The sequence below is a fragment of the Poecilia reticulata genome, chromosome 9 (genome assembly GCF_904066995.2).
Source record: "Poecilia reticulata chromosome 9, P_reticulata-male-v2, whole genome shotgun sequence".
NCBI lineage: Eukaryota > Metazoa > Chordata > Actinopteri > Cyprinodontiformes > Poeciliidae > Poecilia > Poecilia reticulata.
The window spans coordinates 32516578-32534071 of record NC_088838.1 but is presented as its reverse complement, the minus strand read 5'-3'; the positions used below and the strand labels follow the sequence as shown (position 1 = coordinate 32534071).

Here is a 17494-nt window from a genome sequence, read left to right as displayed (position 1 = left end):
GAGGATGTTAGACGAAGCCGGGTTTTCTGTCCAACACTGGAGCCTGATCTGACCCAGCAGCAGCAGCAGCAGCAACACAGCCTGATACCGGGCTCAAAAAGACAGAGTTGTTTATCTGAAGTAGCCATGCTTTGTCCCCATCCAGCACCTGGCTGCATATTCTGCTAAACTTTGTGATTTTAACACAATGCTGTGTTTTTTCCAATGGTCAGCTACATTTATCTTTAAATAAAGGAGAATTTTTACCAGAATTTGTTGTCGTCAGCAGGCAGGCTGATGGTGTAGGAGGTAACAGTTTCACTTCATTTAAATTTTTTATAAGCTACTTAACTTTGTCCTGTGAATCATTCAGGCATAAAATGAGTTTAAAGCCCGAGGTAGTGGCAACGGTTGACACCTAAATGACAACCTAATGAGTTTAATTTGCTTATTTAGTCACTTTGTGACTAGCAGATTGTCACAAGGACGCAATTTTTGGAAAACAATTAAATGCTAACAAGGTTTAGCAGACAGAAAGAAAAAAAACCTTTGTTTCCAAAGAGCCGTCAGGTGAAAACCAGAAAACAGAAGAGGATCAACTCTATAATCAAATATCTACTACAGTAAATATCTAAGTCAGTGGTTCTTAACCTTTTTTGAGGTACCGAACCCCCCAGTTTCATGAGCGCATTCACCCAACCCTTCTTATTCCTCCTCCTCCTTCACCCCACGACACGCAACATTCTTTGCGGTATTCTGATTTAGTAATGTAATTAAATAAGCTGTGTTACCACCCCCACGCCACTAGAGGCAGTAGCGACCCCGAAAAGATGTGACTAAGGAGCAGATTTAGATTATAGAATTTGGTTAAAAAAAAAGAGTGGAGCTCCTTCAATCATGGCTCCTCCGCAGCTCTGATTGGCTCAGCAATGTAACGTGATCGTCTGATTGGCTAAGCAATGTAACGTGATCCTCTGATTGGCTAAGCAATGTAACGTGATCCTCTGATTGGCTCAGCAATGTAACGTGATCCTCTGATTGGCTAAGCAATGTAACGTGATCCTCTGATTGGCTCAGCAATGTAACGTGATCCTCTGATTGGCTCAGCAATGTAACGTGATCCTCTGATTGGCTAAGCAATGTAACGTGATCCTCTGATTGGCTCAGCAATGTAACGTGATCCTCTGATTGGCTCAGCAATGTAACGTGATCGTCTGATTGGCTCAGCAATGTAACGTGATCCTCTGATTGGCTAAGCAATGTAACGTGATCCTCTGATTCGCTAAGCAATGTAACATGATCCTCTGCAGCAAGTGATGGCAAAGCGGGGCGTCGTCACGACTTTACACATGTGTGTCTTTACCTCCGCGGTCGGCAGAGGCTCCACTGAACCCCTGAGACCGACTCACCGAACCCCTGGGGTTCGACCGATCCCAGGTTAAGAACCACTGGTCTAAGTCCATCTGCGGTAGGTGTGTCGTCTACATTTCTGCTCTTTCCTAAACAGCTTGTTATCCTGAGCAGTAAGAAAAACTGGACTGAACACGAAGTAAAAGCAGCCAAAGAGAAACTTAGAAAACCAGTGGAGTTACTCAACATTCTTTAAAGATGATTCATTCGCGGTTTTGCTCCCTTGAAGCAGAGAAGAAAAAAGTTAAAGGGATTTGAAAACGTTTTGTCAGGACGGAAAAAGGAAGATGGCCGCCCGCTGCGCGCCGATCGACTTCCTCTGATCAGTGGCACAGCTACACATTATCTAGGTGGATGCGAAAACATAAATCGAGTAAAACTCGCTACATTTACGTCGTTATGTGCGCCAGGTGAAGGAGCGTAAGGCGCGCTGAAGTGTAGGGAGAACATCATCGGCGCGCCGCCCCCTCCAGACGGGGTTTTGGCGCCCCCTCTGGTGCTGCGTTGCATGCGCTGCCTCTGATTACCGCAGCACTTCCTCTTCATGCTCCTGTGAACCAAAATTAAACTTTATAAAAAAAACGTTTTTTCCTGCTTTTGAACATGTTTCAGTGTTTTGTTCACTAGTGGATTAATGCGAGTCTCTTTTAGACATTAAGGTATATTTAACGTGCTGTCTGACTTTACAAAGGAAAGCTAATTTAATTGAACCAAAGTCAATTACACACATTTTAATTGATCCTGATGATCAAACAATGCAGTCGGTTGATATTTGTGCTGTCAGCCAATTAGAAACTAAAATAACCAGATTAATCCCTCTGCAGCTTTTATGTCTGAGCTTCAAATGTTTTCTTATAAACATGAAAATGTCCGTTTTCTAGATTTTATCATTCAGGAGGACAGTAGAAGAAGTTATTTTGTTTCAGACATTAATTTAGAAATGTTAATTATAAGCTGTTTGTGCTTCTGTGGATGGAAACTTTATATTCGCAGAATGTAGGCCACATATAACCTTGATTTTATTATCTCACGTACGGAAAAATGTCTTGTTGTAAGTGAAATAATCTATAATCTGTCAGTGGAATTGGTGCTTTTTATTAACATTAAGGCATTACTTATTAATAACAAACTGTGTTTACTTTGTTTTAAGAGAAAATACTACTAATAAAGCAGCAAAAGCTCTGAGTTTATGTAAAGCCTCCACCCAAATATTACTGAAAAAATGTAATTTAATCCAATCCTTCATCAGCCGATCAGAAATGTAAGAATCTTATAAAATACAAAATCCATCCATTTTCTTTCACCCTTGTCCCTCAGTGGGGTCAGGAGGTGCTGCTGCCTCTCCAGCTGGCGTACCGGGCGAGAGGCGGGGTCACCTGGACAGGTCGCCAGTCTGTCGCAGGGCAACACAGAGACACACAACCATGCACACACACACTCACACCTAGGGGCAATTTGGAGAAGCCAATTAACCTGACAGTCATGTTTTTGGACTGTGGGAGGAAACCGGAGTATCTGGAGAAAACCCACCATGCACAGGGAGAACATGGAGACTCCATGCAGAAAGACCGGGGCCGGGAATCGAACCCAGAACCTTCTTGCTGCAAAGCAACAGCTCTACCAACTGCACCACTGTGCAGCCCTAAAATACAAAATATTAAAGGAAATTTAAATAAAATATGCAACAATGAAAAAGTGACAATCCTTTCGTTAAGTACGGTTTTAAATAATGTTCAACTCTTTGCACCGGAAAGAAAACTGGATGAAGATCTGAACTTTGGTGAATAAGGAGTGAAACTTGTTTGATTTAAAGTAACGGCTCCTCTTCACTTCCACAGCAGAGCTTATAAACAAAAATACAAAATTTAGCATTAAATTATCATAATTTACAAAATCATGCAAGGTTGGCGCTTTTAATGGACTTTTAACGCAACTTTGCATTAAAAGTGTCGTTATTTATGGAATGACGTTTCATGACAACAGTCATTCATAAAGACTCCTTCATGTTCATAACGGGTGTTATGACATGTTTATAACAGTCAGTCTTATTCACGCCCCTTCAAATAAAGCGTTACCGTTATTAGTTAGTTACCATCCATATAATAACAGGAATATTTGACATCTTTGAAAAAAGAGGATTCTGCCGGTTGAACAAACGAACAGATTAAACTGAACTCGGCTGGAGAAAAAAAAACATTTTAACCGTGTCGACTTTTTAATTTATTTCTTTTCTGTAGTCGAGCGTAAATTTGTCCTCCCACCCGCTCTCCTTCCTGCTGAGTTATTATTAATTTTGACATTTCATATTTTCACTTTCAGGAATAGCTTTGAATAAAGTGGCATAAAAATAGGAAGCGGCAGGTTAATTAGACCATCTTTCAAAAGCCTGCTGATTTCCTCTTGCTTTAGGTGAATAGTTTAACGCAGTTTGTGACTCTCTCTCCCTGAAAGTTGTTTCTTTAGCAAAAACAAGTGAACATAGAGTGTCGAGTCCTTCGTCTTTCCTTTGTCATTTGATCGCAAGCGATTGATGGAGCATCAGGCTGAACAGTTGCTGGAAGCTGCAAACAGATATGAAGCTTATAAACACCCATAAAATATAGTGAAATCTACCTACAGTGTAGAAGCTTTTGTTCTTGTTCGTCTGAGCGAACAAACTTGCTCCAGTAAAGGAATGTTTTCTCTGAAGAGAGTATTGGCAGTGAGGAAGCTAACTGAGGAAGCTAAGAGAGTAAGCTAACTGAGTAAACTAACTGAGGAAGCTAAGTGAACAAGTCAAGTGAGTTTCAAACTGATTAAGCTAACCAAGTAAGCTAAGTGAGGAAGCTAACTGAGTAAGCTAACGGTGTAAACTGAGGCTAACTATGTATGCTAAGAGAGTAAGCTAAGTGAGGAAGCTAACCATGTAAACCAAGTGAAGAAGCTAATGGAGTAAGCTAAGTGAGGAAGCTAACCATGTAAACCAAGTGAAGAAGCTAATGGAGTAAGCTAAGTGAAGAAGCTAACCATGTAAACCAAGTGAAGAAGCTAATGGAGTAAGCTAAGTGAGGAAGCTAAGAGAGTAAGCTAACTGAGTAAGCTAACGGAGGAAGCTAAGTGAGGAAGCTAAGAGAGTAAGCTAACAGTAAGCTAAGCAAGGAAGCTAAGAGAGTAAGCTAACTGAGGAAGCTAAGAGAGTAAGCTAACGGAGTAAGCTAACTGAGGAAGCTAAGAGAGTGAGCTAAGTGAGGAAGCTAAGAGAGTAAGCTAACTGAGGAAGCTAAGAGAGTAAGCTAACGCAGTAAGCTAACTGAGGTAGCTAAGAGAGTAAGCTAAGTGAGGAAGCTAAGAGAGTAAGCTGAGTGAGGAAGCTAAGAGAGTGAGCTAAGTGAGGAAGCTAAGTGAGGAAGCTAACTTCCCCTTGCAGAGCAGTTGATTTGGGGCAGAAGTGTGAGTCAGTGTTGGCTGCAGCTGTGGCAGCGAGCAGCTGCAGAGTCGAACACAGAGATGACTGCCTTCCTCCGTTCGCTGTCATGATTAAAGGGATGTGTCGGATGAATCAGCAGCGTAGCAGCTTATTTGGAAAGGAAATACCATAAATAGCCGCTGGGCTTTGTTTTGTTTTGAACAGAGCCGCATCTCTCAGGGAATAAATACATATTTTTCTGTGATAAAATACCTCAGAAAGGCCTTCATGCCTTCTGGTATTTTGTGGATTATTACCAGCTGGAATTAAAATGGCGATCAACCTGGCGTGTCTCCTCTTTAAAGGTGTGAAAGATGTCCTATTCTGCAATAAACAAAACGCGAAAGAAAGCTGACCTCAGGGTATATATCTATTTAACCAAACCACGTCTTTACCTCTTCAAACTCCTTCTTTGCAAACTTTGTGCAGGTATCTGAAACTTCTCCTGCTCCTTTCGCCTCCTGGCTGCTTTCTGCTTCACTGATCTTTAAGTTATTTCGCATTTTCCCAATTGGATATGGGCTTAAGCTTTTCTGACAAGGTCATTTTCTCTCATTTAAATATGTTCCCTTTAACCACTCAAGTGTTTTTATAAAAGAAATGGAAATCATTTTTAGTGGAGAACTCCTGTCTGGGTTCAGAAGTTGCCCATTTTTATCACTACACACATTTCCATGAATCCTGAATAATTTTCTTTGCGACGCAGAAATGATGATTCGACGCTGGTCTGGAGCAAAACAGCTTCCTGATGACCAGAAGGCCTGTTTTTAGTCTCGTTAGCTCAGGGCAGCATCAATAATCATGATGCCTTTTGGTGAACTTTAGTCTTTTTGTGTGCTGATTTATTTGTTTTGTACGTTTTGAACCATGATTAATATGTAAAAAGATTTGGGTTGTGTTTTCTAACCTTGTGGGATTAATGTGTGAGCTCCTCTGGTCTTCTCCAATTAAAGAGTCAAAGATCCTCTACTTAATTTACTACACTAACAATGTACTTATAATAATAATAATAATAATAATAAAGATTCATATGTGCAAAAAAACCCAGTTTTACTGGAACTTTCATAATGTTTTATGCAGTCATACTTTAGCTATTAGCATTAGTTAAAAGTCAAGGTGAGTAGGAAACCTCATAATTCTGATTTCATCCATATAAATTGAATGCACCATTGAATGAATGGCTCATTTGCAACCTTTCCTAGTTGAAATGTTAATAAATAAATACTTTGTTCTGAAGTTTATGGTTTCCATCTTGTTCTTATGCTAATTTTATCTTTTAAAAACACGAGAACACCCAATAAATGAGAACATGTTTACTTGCAGATGAGGACATTTATTTAAATTTGTTTTAAAATTAGTTTTCACATCATAACCGGCGTCGGCGTTCTCCTTGTTTTAAATTATTCAGATGGATCTCTGAAGACTGGGAGCATTGCACCAAAACCTGCGGCTCCCTGGGTTTCCAGATCCGCACGGTTCGCTGCATGCAGTTCCTCCACGACGACTCCAGCCGCTCCATCCACAGCAAATACTGCAGCGGGGAGAAGCCGGAGAGCCGGAGACCCTGTAACAGAACCCCGTGTCCGGCCCAGTGGAGGACGAGCGGCTGGTCTCAGGTACTACAAACGTTCTCTGACCAGAAAACACTACGGCTTGTACAAAGTTCTGTCCTTGGTTCCAGTTCACATCACTGGTAAAATATCTTAACCCTCCTGTTATGTTGCGGGTCAAATTGACCCGTTTCAAAGTTTAAAAATATTTTTAAAATAGTTGCAAGTATTTTTATTGCATGAAACTTTTTCTATTTGTCTTAATAGGTGAATTCTACATATAAATTGAAAATTTATTCATTTTACACATTTGCAGCCCCCCCTGCCTCTACTTGTTACATCGATACTGTTCGGGTCAATTTGACCCGGCAGTCAAGTTAAAGTGCAAAAAAAGATTAAAAATGTCCAATTCTGTTTGTTTCCTTACAGCTATGAACCATATTTTACCACACACACACACACACACACACACACACTAACACAACACACACACACTAACACAACACACACACACTAACACCACACACACACACAAACACAACACACCACACACACATACACACACACGCAGACACACACAAACCCACTTTCTTCCTGCTCTCTTTACTTCACAATGAACTGCGAGAAAGCAGGTGTTCATACAACTTTTGACGGGAACCTATTCTGTTCCCGTGGGTAAACTCCACCCACACTGAGTGGGTAAACTCCACCCACACTGAGTGGACAAACTCCACCCACACTGAGTGGACAAACTCCACCCACACTGAGTGGACAAACTCCACCCACACTGAGTGGACAAACTCCACCCACACTGAGTGGGTAAACTCCACCCACACTGAGTGGACAAACTCCACCCACACTGAGTGGACAAACTCCACCCACACTGAGTGGGTAAACTCCACCCACACTGAGTGGACAAACTCCACCCACACTGAGTGGACAAACTCCACCCACACTGAGTGGACAAACTCCACCCACACTGAGTGGACAAACTCCACCCACACTGAGTGGGTAAACTCCACCCACACTGAGTGGACAAACTCCACCCACACTGAGTGGACAAACTCCACCCACACTGAGTGGACAAACTCCACCCACACTGAGTGGACAAACTCCACCCACACTGAGTGGGTAAACTCCACCCACACTGAGTGGACAAACTCCACCCACACTGAGTGGACAAACTCCACCCACACTGAGTGGGTAAACTCCACCCACACTGAGTGGACAAACTCCACCCACACTGAGTGGACAAACTCCACCCACACTGAGTGGGTAAACTCCACCCACACTGAGTGGACAAACTCCACCCACACTGAGTGGGTAAACTCCACCCACACTGAGTGGACAAACTCCACCCACACTGAGTGGACAAACTCCACCCACACTGAGTGGGTAAACTCCACCCACACTGAGTGGGTAAACTCCACCCACACTGAGTGGACAAACTCCACCCACACTGAGTGGACAAACTCCACCCACACTGAGTGGACAAACTCCACCCACACTGAGTGGACAAACTCCACCCACACTGAGTGGACAAACTCCACCCACACTGAGTGGACAAACTCCACCCACACTGAGTGGACAAACTCCACCCACACTGAGTGACACTCAGTAGAAGTGGAGGAAAACATAAATACTCTCTGCATGACTCATTTATCTTGATTTTAATTGGCGGGTCAATTTGACCCGGAACAGTTTGTGTGTCTCAAGTTCAATTATAAAGATCACGCTTTGAAAAAAAAAATTAAATGTAATATAAAAAAATTTACCAAAGATCACTTTCAAGGAAATTATTGTTTTTTTGTGTCTAGGTTTTTTTTCAGTGGACATAAAAAATGTAAATCCCATTTTTTATGTCCAAATGAGTAATTGAGTAAGTTGTCGTCATTAATCCTTAAATTGTGAGAAATAAAAAACATAATTGCACAAATTTTGATTGAGATGGTTAGTATTAGAGTTAATAATCAGATAAAAAAATGTTTTGGAGGAATTTTTTGGTTCCTGACATGATAAAACTCTCCCCGGGTCAAATTGACCCACGAACATTATTGCTGTACCTCAGAAACGAACAAAGCAGGAGGGTTAAATGTTTTGTAAAGTAGCTCAGAAGTGGTTTTATTATGCTGACCTGATCAGGTTAGGATGGGATTATTGGTCTACACCTTTTCTGAGGTACCGAACCCCCCAGTTTCATATGCGCATTCACCGAACCCTCCTTATTCCCCCCACTGCCAGTTGTGTTACCACCTCCACGCCACTAGAGGCAGTAGCAACCCCGAAAAGATGCGACTAAGGAGCAGATTTAGAAGTTCACCGAAAGCTACAGAATTGAGTAAAAACTGAGTTTTGCTGAGGATCTTCCTCACTCGTCATTTTTACATTGAAACTTTTTCATGGGCAGCATTCAGGCAGAAGGATTTCAGACATGAGCTCATATCTCCACCCAGGCAGCTGGAGATCCGATTTTAACAGGCAGCAGCAGCAGTTTAACAACCTGCTGATGATGAAAATAACACCTGTGTGACGTGGTTTGCACTCTGTTAATGGTGTCGTTTTATTTGACACGTTCCTCTTAAAGCTGTCATTCAGCTCATGAGGTGCATTCCTGCTGTCGTGAGGTGATTGAAGCCTCGTTATGAAAGACAAATTGATTTTTCTCTAAACGTATTGAGCTGAACAGTTTGTTAGAGGAATCGATGGTCTTTTCTGCAGCGTTTATTTGAAGGGGTTGCATAAAGCCGACGCCTGTCATGAGCATGAAGGAGTCTAAATGAGCATTTATTACTGTTGTTGCATTAAAAGTGCTTTAAAAAGTGTCAACTTTGCATTATTAGGTAAATAATGACAATTTACTGCTAAATTGCAAGTATCAACTTTGCATTAAAAGTGTCATTATTTACCAAATGACACTTCATGACATCAGCCGCGGCTTCATGACTCTGGCAGCTGTTATGTCCACTTACACAGTGGAAGTATGTTAGGTATTTTCTGAAACCTACATGGAAAAAGAGAACCACAGACAACGTATATGAGTTTTTAGCCAGCTTCTGCAGAAGGAGAAAAACTCTGTCAGCTCCTCCGAGCCATTCACAGAGCGTTCTGAAAACCTTCAGTTTGTTTGTCTCTTTTATTAGCAGGGGAGAGAAAGGTGTGAACAGGAATGGAGGGGGTGAAACCCACATCCTATCTTCACAGTAGGATGTGAATTCAGACAGACAGACAGAGGGGAGACACAGAAACTAAATTAACACATAGATAGGTTCTACAGCTCAGGACTTTCCCAGGAAGATCTAAGTCACCATCTGTACAAACATGCTTGATTAAGGAAGATTTAACTTTGTCTCCCAAGTTTCAACTTGGGACAAGAAACCTCTAAATAAAAACTAGTAACATAAAATTATAAATGTAAGAATGATAACAAACATAATACTTCTAACAAAGTAACCAAAGTTACCTGCAACCTAGAGAAACTTTCAAAAAGTAAAAAATAGAAAGTTTCTTCATAAAGTAAATGGTTGGAAAGTCTCACAGCTTCCAGCAGCTGAGATGTTTTGGTGCCATCTGGTTGGTTGAATTCCCTGCAGACTTCCCCGTTCGGCTGCAGGTAAACACGACGCTGCGAGGCATTTAGCTTCCAGGTGGACGTCGAAGTCGGCTTGTTATCCCAACCAGATGTTGGCTGTGTGACCTTCCTCCACTGATCTCTGCTCTTTCCGAGTCCAGTGCTCCGTGACGTGCGGCGAGGGGCTGGAGCGGCGGCCTGTGACCTGCAAGACCGGAGATCAGTGCTACGGGGACAAACCTGAGGCGGTGCGGCCGTGCAGGCCGGGTCCGTGCCACGGTGAGCATGCCACAGGTTAGAGGTCATTTATCCTGAGGTCCATTTCGGTTTTACATGCAAGTTTGTATTTTTTTCCTACCTTAAAGCTGAAGTATGTAACTTTTATAAAACAAAAGGTTTCTTCCAATATTTGTTCAGACAGATTCCAGGTTGTGACAGTTTAGTAAGAGACAGAAAATCTGTGAAAAGATTGAGCTCCTCTCCCAGTCAGCAGGTCTTAGCGCTGTCAATCATGCCTGTCCACGCACAGCACTGCCCTCTGCTACGCCACAGCTAGCATAGGGTGCCATGAATGCTAAGGCTAGTTAGCATAAACGGTTGTCCTCTAATGGTAAGTTGTTTCTCCATCGTTATTACAAGCCGAGTACCCAAGGATGATTGACAGCACTAAGAGACGGAAGGCGGGTCTTAGCGCTGTCAATCATGCTCATATATGCGCTGTACTTCTGTCTGCTGCGCTACAGCTGGCAGAGCCTGTGATGAATGCTAAGGCTAGTTAGCATAGCCACCGATAACAGCGGATAAACGGTTTTCCTGTAACATTAAGTTTTTTCTCCAGCATTATTACATTTAGCAGAGAGTACACGAGGATGTTTGACAGCACTAAGCCCCTCCTCCTGGCTCTGATTGGCTGGTTTTGGTCGGGAGCGGTTCGTTTCTTCAGACAGTAATAGTAGCTCAGGTAAAAGATGGAGGACGTCGACCTTTTCACAGATTGTTGACAGTAAATATGTAAAAACATTTTGTGTAAAAGTTACATAAGCAGCTTTTAGGCCTTTATTGTGTCGGTTAGAATAAAAAAGTAATTTAAACCAATAATTTATGTTTAGCTGAGTTACTTCCAGACTTTGCTGTGCTTTTAGCTATTCCTGCTATTAAACTACATATTTTCCAAATAGTTTCTGTATAATGCTTTAATGCATTAGTGGCACAGGAAGCAGGTTTTCTATTACTGCGATAGTTGCTGTGGAGTGGCTGTAATGCTTCCTAAGTGGTGCACCGGCACATTTCTCTTCTTTAGATATAGAAAACGCCTACCACTGAGATTCTGATGTATGAATAATGAGTGGCAGCGTGAACCGGAGCGAAACCTTCCTGGAATTCATTTGTACGTTTCGCGTCACGCCTCCCGTCGCAGCAGAGCTCCGGTTTTCTGAAAGTGCAGCTAATGATTTGTGTCTAACCTCTGTCACCTCTGACTCTCTGAACAAAGGAAGCACCTCTTTGCTCTGTGATGCATTTCCTGTTGGTGTGATGTTTACCGAGCCGTCATTGTTTGACCTCCAGATGAGCCGTGCAGCGGAGACAAATCCATCTTCTGCCAAATGGAGGTGTTGGCAAGATACTGCTCTATTCCAGGCTACAACAAGCTGTGCTGCGAGTCGTGCAGCAAGCGCACCGGAGGTTTGTCTTTGTTCTCGGAGGCGGCGGAGACGGAGGAACACGTCCGCTTCGGATCGGCCTCCCAGCTGCTGGAGACGCTGATGGCCAACGCCACCGCCAGCGGCAAGCAGAGCTCAGGGAAAAGCAGCGCTGCAAAACGCATCGCAACCCCGGCGCCGCTGAAGAAAGGCCAGCCAAAGATCTCCAAAGCACCGAGGAGAGTCCCACGAGATCTAAAGCTCACCCCATCGCTCCCCCAGGAGCCAGAAGGTCAAAGGTCAGGCGGTCTGATGGCGAGCCGGTGGCCTACGTCATACTCTAAAGTTGAGAGATGAAAGTGAAGCGTGTTCCCTTCAGGACTCCTCATGGACAGTAGATTCTCCAGCCTCACCAAATACACCACAGAGAGTCGGAAGGTGGAAGGAAAAGTGCTGGTTCACTTTGTTTTTATCCGTATCATCGCCCCTGAAATGGACCTGAAACACAACGCTGACGTTCCCAGACGGCTCCCTCAGTCTGTGAGCTGGAAGAGTTCAAATAAAAAACGACCCAAAGGGAATTTCGTTCCAGTCAAATTACAAAACGAAACTGAGAAAGACTGTCAGTCTGAGTCCAACACGTAGTTTTCCAAAGAAACTGCTGCTTTATTCAAAACACAGTATCGAATTCTGGATTTTGGTCATGTAGAAACAATCGAAACTTCAGTGAGATGTTTGCTAAAGTTCCCAAATCTTTGTTCTGATTGGTTTATTTTTCAGTTTCTGTCATAAATAACACGAGGGCCGTTAGCAGAAGCCAAGTTCACAACGATCATCCTCAGTAAAATCTGCTGCTAATACTCCCAACAGCTAAAAACGACAAACATTGAGACGTATCGAAATGTTTAGGAATTAAATCTCATCTCCGGTTTTTAGTCTGAATCGCTTTAACACAAGGATTCGGTTTCTGTTTTTTGCTGTTGTATGAGTTTAAAACCAATCATACAGTCGTTTCAATAACCTCTTTAATAGAAATATATACATATTTTTGAGTTTTGAAACTGAGCAGTGTTGTGCTTAAAGGTTTACATTAAGTGCTTAACAGACGCAGCAGACAGAGCCATTTAAATCTGGAAAAGGGAAAATTTCAAGCTGCATTTGTGAGGCGAGAAAAACTAAAATGTTTTGATAACTTTTATATTAGACTCTGCTCTGCTCATTTGCTTACTAAGGGTTTTTCTGGAATGTTTTTAAGTTTTTAACAAAATCCTTTAACGGCCATTTTTCTTGCCAAAAAATCCCTGAAATATTTAGAAACTTGGTCAATAAAAAATAAAATAATCAAAACTAACATGAAAGGTTAAACGTTAACCAGCTTTGGGTTTTTTTTTTTTTTTTTGAGATGTGCTGACTTTTAATTTCTGACAGTATTTCTACAGTTTTCTGTAAATACGCACATGAAAATATCAGTATTACCCTGAGAAATCAAGAAAACTTTAAAACATTCCCGTTTGCTAGCTTAGTGTGGCTAACATGATCACATTTGCTAGCTTAGTGTGGCTAACATGATCACATTTGCTAGCTTAGTGTGGCTAACATGATCACATTTGCTAGCTTAGTGTGGCTAACATGATCACATTTGCTAGCTTAGTGTGGCTAACATGATCACATTTGCTAGCTTAGTGTGGCTAACATGATCACATTTGCTAGCTTAGTGTGGCTAACATGATCAAAATTGGTGCTGTTAATATCAGAAGGAATGAAAATTTAGTTAAAATATTCAGAACATATATTCTGAATACTTTCTTGTTACAAATATATTTTTTTGTATGTTTGTGTTTGTTATAAACGGTGGCACATTTGATTCTAGAGTTAGCGACGGTTAGCTTAGCTTACTGTAAACTAAGGCTCCAGCTCTGTCCAAAAACTAAATCTAGTTTCTAAATCTGAATCAGCCGCATCCCCAAGTTTAGCGCAAACAAGCAAATGAATTTTACTTTGGTTTCACTTCCTAAAGCTAAAGTACAACATCTATCCATCCATCCATTTTCTTACACCCTTGTCCCTCAGTGGGGTCAGGAGGTGCTGGTGCCTCTCCAGCTAACGTTCCGGGCGAGAGGCGGGGTCACCCTGGACAGGTCGCCTGTATGTCGCAGGGCAACACAGAGACACACAACCATGCACACACACACACTCACACTTAGGGGCAATTTGGAGAGGCCAATTAACCTGACAGTCATGTTTTTGGACTGTGGGAGGAAACAGTCCATGCAGAAAGACCGGGGCCGGGAATCGAACCCAGAACCTTCTTTCTGCAAGGCAACAGCTCTTCCAACTGCGCCACTGTGCAACCCACCTACATCACAAGAATGTCTTTAATATGCCTGCATACAAGGCAGCTCAAAAAGACAAAGCTTGTTAAAACTGTCAAATGAAAAAAACAAAAAGACAGAAACGCTTGGAGGATCATTTCACAGAACAAACAGATGTTTTGTCATCCTAAAAACAGGTGAAGCCAGTTTGTTAATTTAGTAAGAACATATCTTCTAATAAGTGAATTAAATCCTCATTTAGGATATTTAAAGTCTTTAAGACTTGCGATCTGAACGAGAGTTTTGTTCGAATCAGATGAGACTCACTGGCTGCACCAGTTCAGCAACTCACATTTCAAATCAGTCACCGAAAAAACAGAAACTCAAGTTATTTAGACATCGAGGCAGAAATTTAAACTAAGCATCAAGATGGGGAACAAAATGGGGATTTAAAGGATTTTGAACTTGGCATAGTTGTTGGTGTCAGATTGAATCGTGTGAGTACTGCAGGATTTTCATCTTTTAGAGTTGCAGATAATGGCCAGAAAAAGAGAAAATACCCCATAAGTAGCAGCTGTGTGGACAAAAAGGCCTGGTTGATGCCAGAACAGAACGGGTAGGAGACGATAAGAAGGGAACGATGGCTCAAATAGCCACTTCTAGCCACAACGGTACATGGAATATAATCTCTTATCTGCTTAAAAAGAGAAACAGGTTTAATGCTGCTGGTTTAATATTGTCCATTATGTTGGACTCCATAGCACCTATTGAGTGATGTTGCTTTAGCACCAAAAAACTCAACTTTATGCAGCATAAAACTAAGTTAACAGCCTCTGGTGCCAAACTCCGGGATGTGGTGGAAGAGGGATTTCAGATCAATGCAGCCAATAAATCTGTCAATATGGAGCCAAATGTCCCAGGAATATTCATGAGGATTTAGTGAAACTTTTAGGAGCATTTTAAAATGTCAACAGAGTCCAAACAAGCAGTGACCGATAGCCAGTAAGTGTCTGATTTGATTCACTTCTTTAACATTTCACGTCTGAGTAAAAATGTTCACGATTCATGAAATAACGCTGCATGTAGGAAGCTAATCTTTGTACTGTGAAACTTTTAAAAAATGAAATAAAAGTGATATGTTGTACTGAGGCTGCACAGTGGCGCAGTTGGTAGAGCTGTTGCCTTGAAGCAAGAAGGTTCTGGGTTCGATTCCCGGTCTTTCTGCATGGAGTCTCCATGTTCTCCCTGTGCATGGTGGGTTTTCTCCAGGTACTCCGGTTTCCTCACACAGTCCAACAACATGACTGTCAGGTTAATTGGTCTCTCTAAATTGCCCCTAGGTGTGAGTGTGTGTCTCTGTGTTGCCCTGCGACAGACTGGCGACCTGTCCAGGCGACCTGTCCAGGTGACCCCGCCTCTCACCCGGAACCTGAGCTGGAGAGGCAGCAGCTCCTCCCGACCCCACGAGGGTGATGGATGTGATGTAGGTCTAAAAGTGACAAAACGAAGCAGATTTTTTTTGGAACATCCCGTTGCATCTGTTGGGATCAAAGATGTTCAATTATGTTCTCAGTCTTGTTTCCTTCTTGCGTTTGTTTGTTTTTTAGTTAGTGTCAGATAATTGTTCACTAGATTAATCAGAAAGTAGGTCATGCCATCAGTTTCACTCAGTTTCCAGCCTCCAGCATGCTGAGGTGAGTGAATCTTCACCACTGGAAACAGCTTCAGGTCATTGTTTTGTAACTTGGCTCATCTGGGGACCATTTTGTGTGCATCTTATAGTATTTATGTTACAGTTTTAGGTGCGTTATAATGTGGTGTCGGCGTTATTTTTACACTTCACCTCATCTACATAGTCCATTAAAATGAATGTCAGATACGCTACAGAGTTTAAAATTAAGTTATTGTTAGAGTTTTCAAATATTTTTCTTTTAAACATCCTAAGGTGCTGATTCTTTTAAATCAAGGATTTTCTCATTTGCTAATACTTTGCGATAAAACTGGTTAAGGGCTTCAGGAACCAAAGGGCTTTACAGACATTTGTGCTTTTATTTTTTTAAATCCTACACAAATGTTTAATTCATGTAGGAAGTAATTCCACTTTTATTTTCCTCTCAACTGTTTTCTGTTCAGGTATTAATGCTGAGCTGTTATTGGATCAGCTGTTGAATAAATAGATTTTATTTCGCCGTGTTACTGGGAAATAAAAGTACTAACATGTGGACCAGAACAAAAAAAACTGTTCAACCTCTATTAGAAAGAGTTTACTTCATACCAGCTTAGCCTGAATATATATATATTATTAACTAATTTAATAAATGTACAATAAAAACTTACACATTCCAGTTGATTTATTGTTTTAGAGCTCAAAGAGAAAAAAGTCTGGAAATAAAAACGGTTCAAAACGTCTGCGTCCAAACTGATGACGTTTCGTTTTTCTACAGGATAAAAGCCAAATTAAGCACAAAAAACTGGATTTCAACTGAATCTTACCGTCTATGAAACCTGTTTTCTCCTAGATTCTTTAATAATCGCTTTTTTACGGTGAACCGAAGTTCTGCAGAGAAGAAAGCTAATTTATTTCTGAGAAGGATTTCCTAACCACCACCATGCATCTGACTGCAATAGCCAAAGACACGGTTTTGTGTGTTTTCAGCAAATAGTTTTCAGCTTTTCACACTCACTCCTGTGTGCCGATGTACAGTTAGACGTGTATATAGCATTGAGTGCATAGATATTTATTGAAAGTCAAATGGTTGTGCTTTTTCACAGTCTGTGCAGGAAACGGCAGCAGGTACATCATGGAAACCGAATCACCTTCTTTCGTCACTCAGATTAAATAAATGTGATAGAATAGAGAGGATTTTGTGTTTAGCTGTAAATATACGTGCTCAGTTTTGAGTCTGTTTTTCTCGGCTGTTTTTGGTGACTGTACATCACAGCAGCATGTACTGACTGATCAGAGTTAAAGAAACGAGTGTTTTATGCTCTTTGACATTTTCTTTTTTAGTTTTACATTTTCCTCCCCAGTTCCTCTTTAATTGCTGCCTTTAAAAGTTGCTGCTAATGTTCTAGAGAGCTTGATGATAGCGTAGCTGTAGGTGATAAATGACAATCCCTGAGCCGCAGACAGACGTTCCAGCACAGGATCCTCCATGTTCTGTATCGACGCCGTTTCTATCCGCGCTTTCCAACACCCTCAGCTTCTGCTCTGTTTTGCTTTGTGTTGTTTGTGTAGATGGATTTGCACACTACTGATGCTGTTTGTTGTATTGGGGAGCACATAGCAATAAAAGGATTTGATGAATTGATGTGACTTTCTGCACAGTGTTGTTGTTTTTTTTCTTTTGTCAGAGAAGCGTCCATGGCTGGTGTCTCGCTCCAGGGGTCATCGGGTCAGAAGCGGGTCATGCATGCAGACGGAGAACATTCAGCTCCGCTCAGAAAGGCAACAGTGCTGCGTGACGTGAAGTCGTGTCACAAAAGTGGGGAAAAATGCTCCTCTGATATTTTGGTACACAACAGAAGCGAAGTCAGAATTTCCTCTCGGCATGTAAAACGTTCCACACATTCAGTTCTAAATGCCTGAA

At 41.7% G+C, this 17494-nt stretch overlaps 1 protein-coding gene across 6 annotated transcripts in view; it reads left to right on the top strand.

The window, feature by feature from the left end:
• Window positions 1–17215, top strand: part of adamts3 (ADAM metallopeptidase with thrombospondin type 1 motif, 3) — a 200617-nt gene extending 183402 nt beyond the window's left edge. For 4 of the 6 annotated variants that reach the window (XM_081610942.1, XM_081610940.1, XM_081610943.1 and 1 more), the window contains 3 exons: window positions 6243–6450; window positions 10114–10246; window positions 11519–17215. In XM_081610942.1, coding sequence (XP_081467068.1) covers window positions 6243–6450; window positions 10114–10246; window positions 11519–11949 — 772 coding nt within the window. In that variant the 3' untranslated portion in view covers window positions 11950–17215. The remainder of the gene's footprint in view (window positions 1–6242; window positions 6451–10113; window positions 10247–11518) is intronic. The other 2 variants (XM_081610941.1, XM_081610944.1) reach the window with 1 other exon arrangement.
• Window positions 17216–17494: the final 279 nt, after the last annotated feature.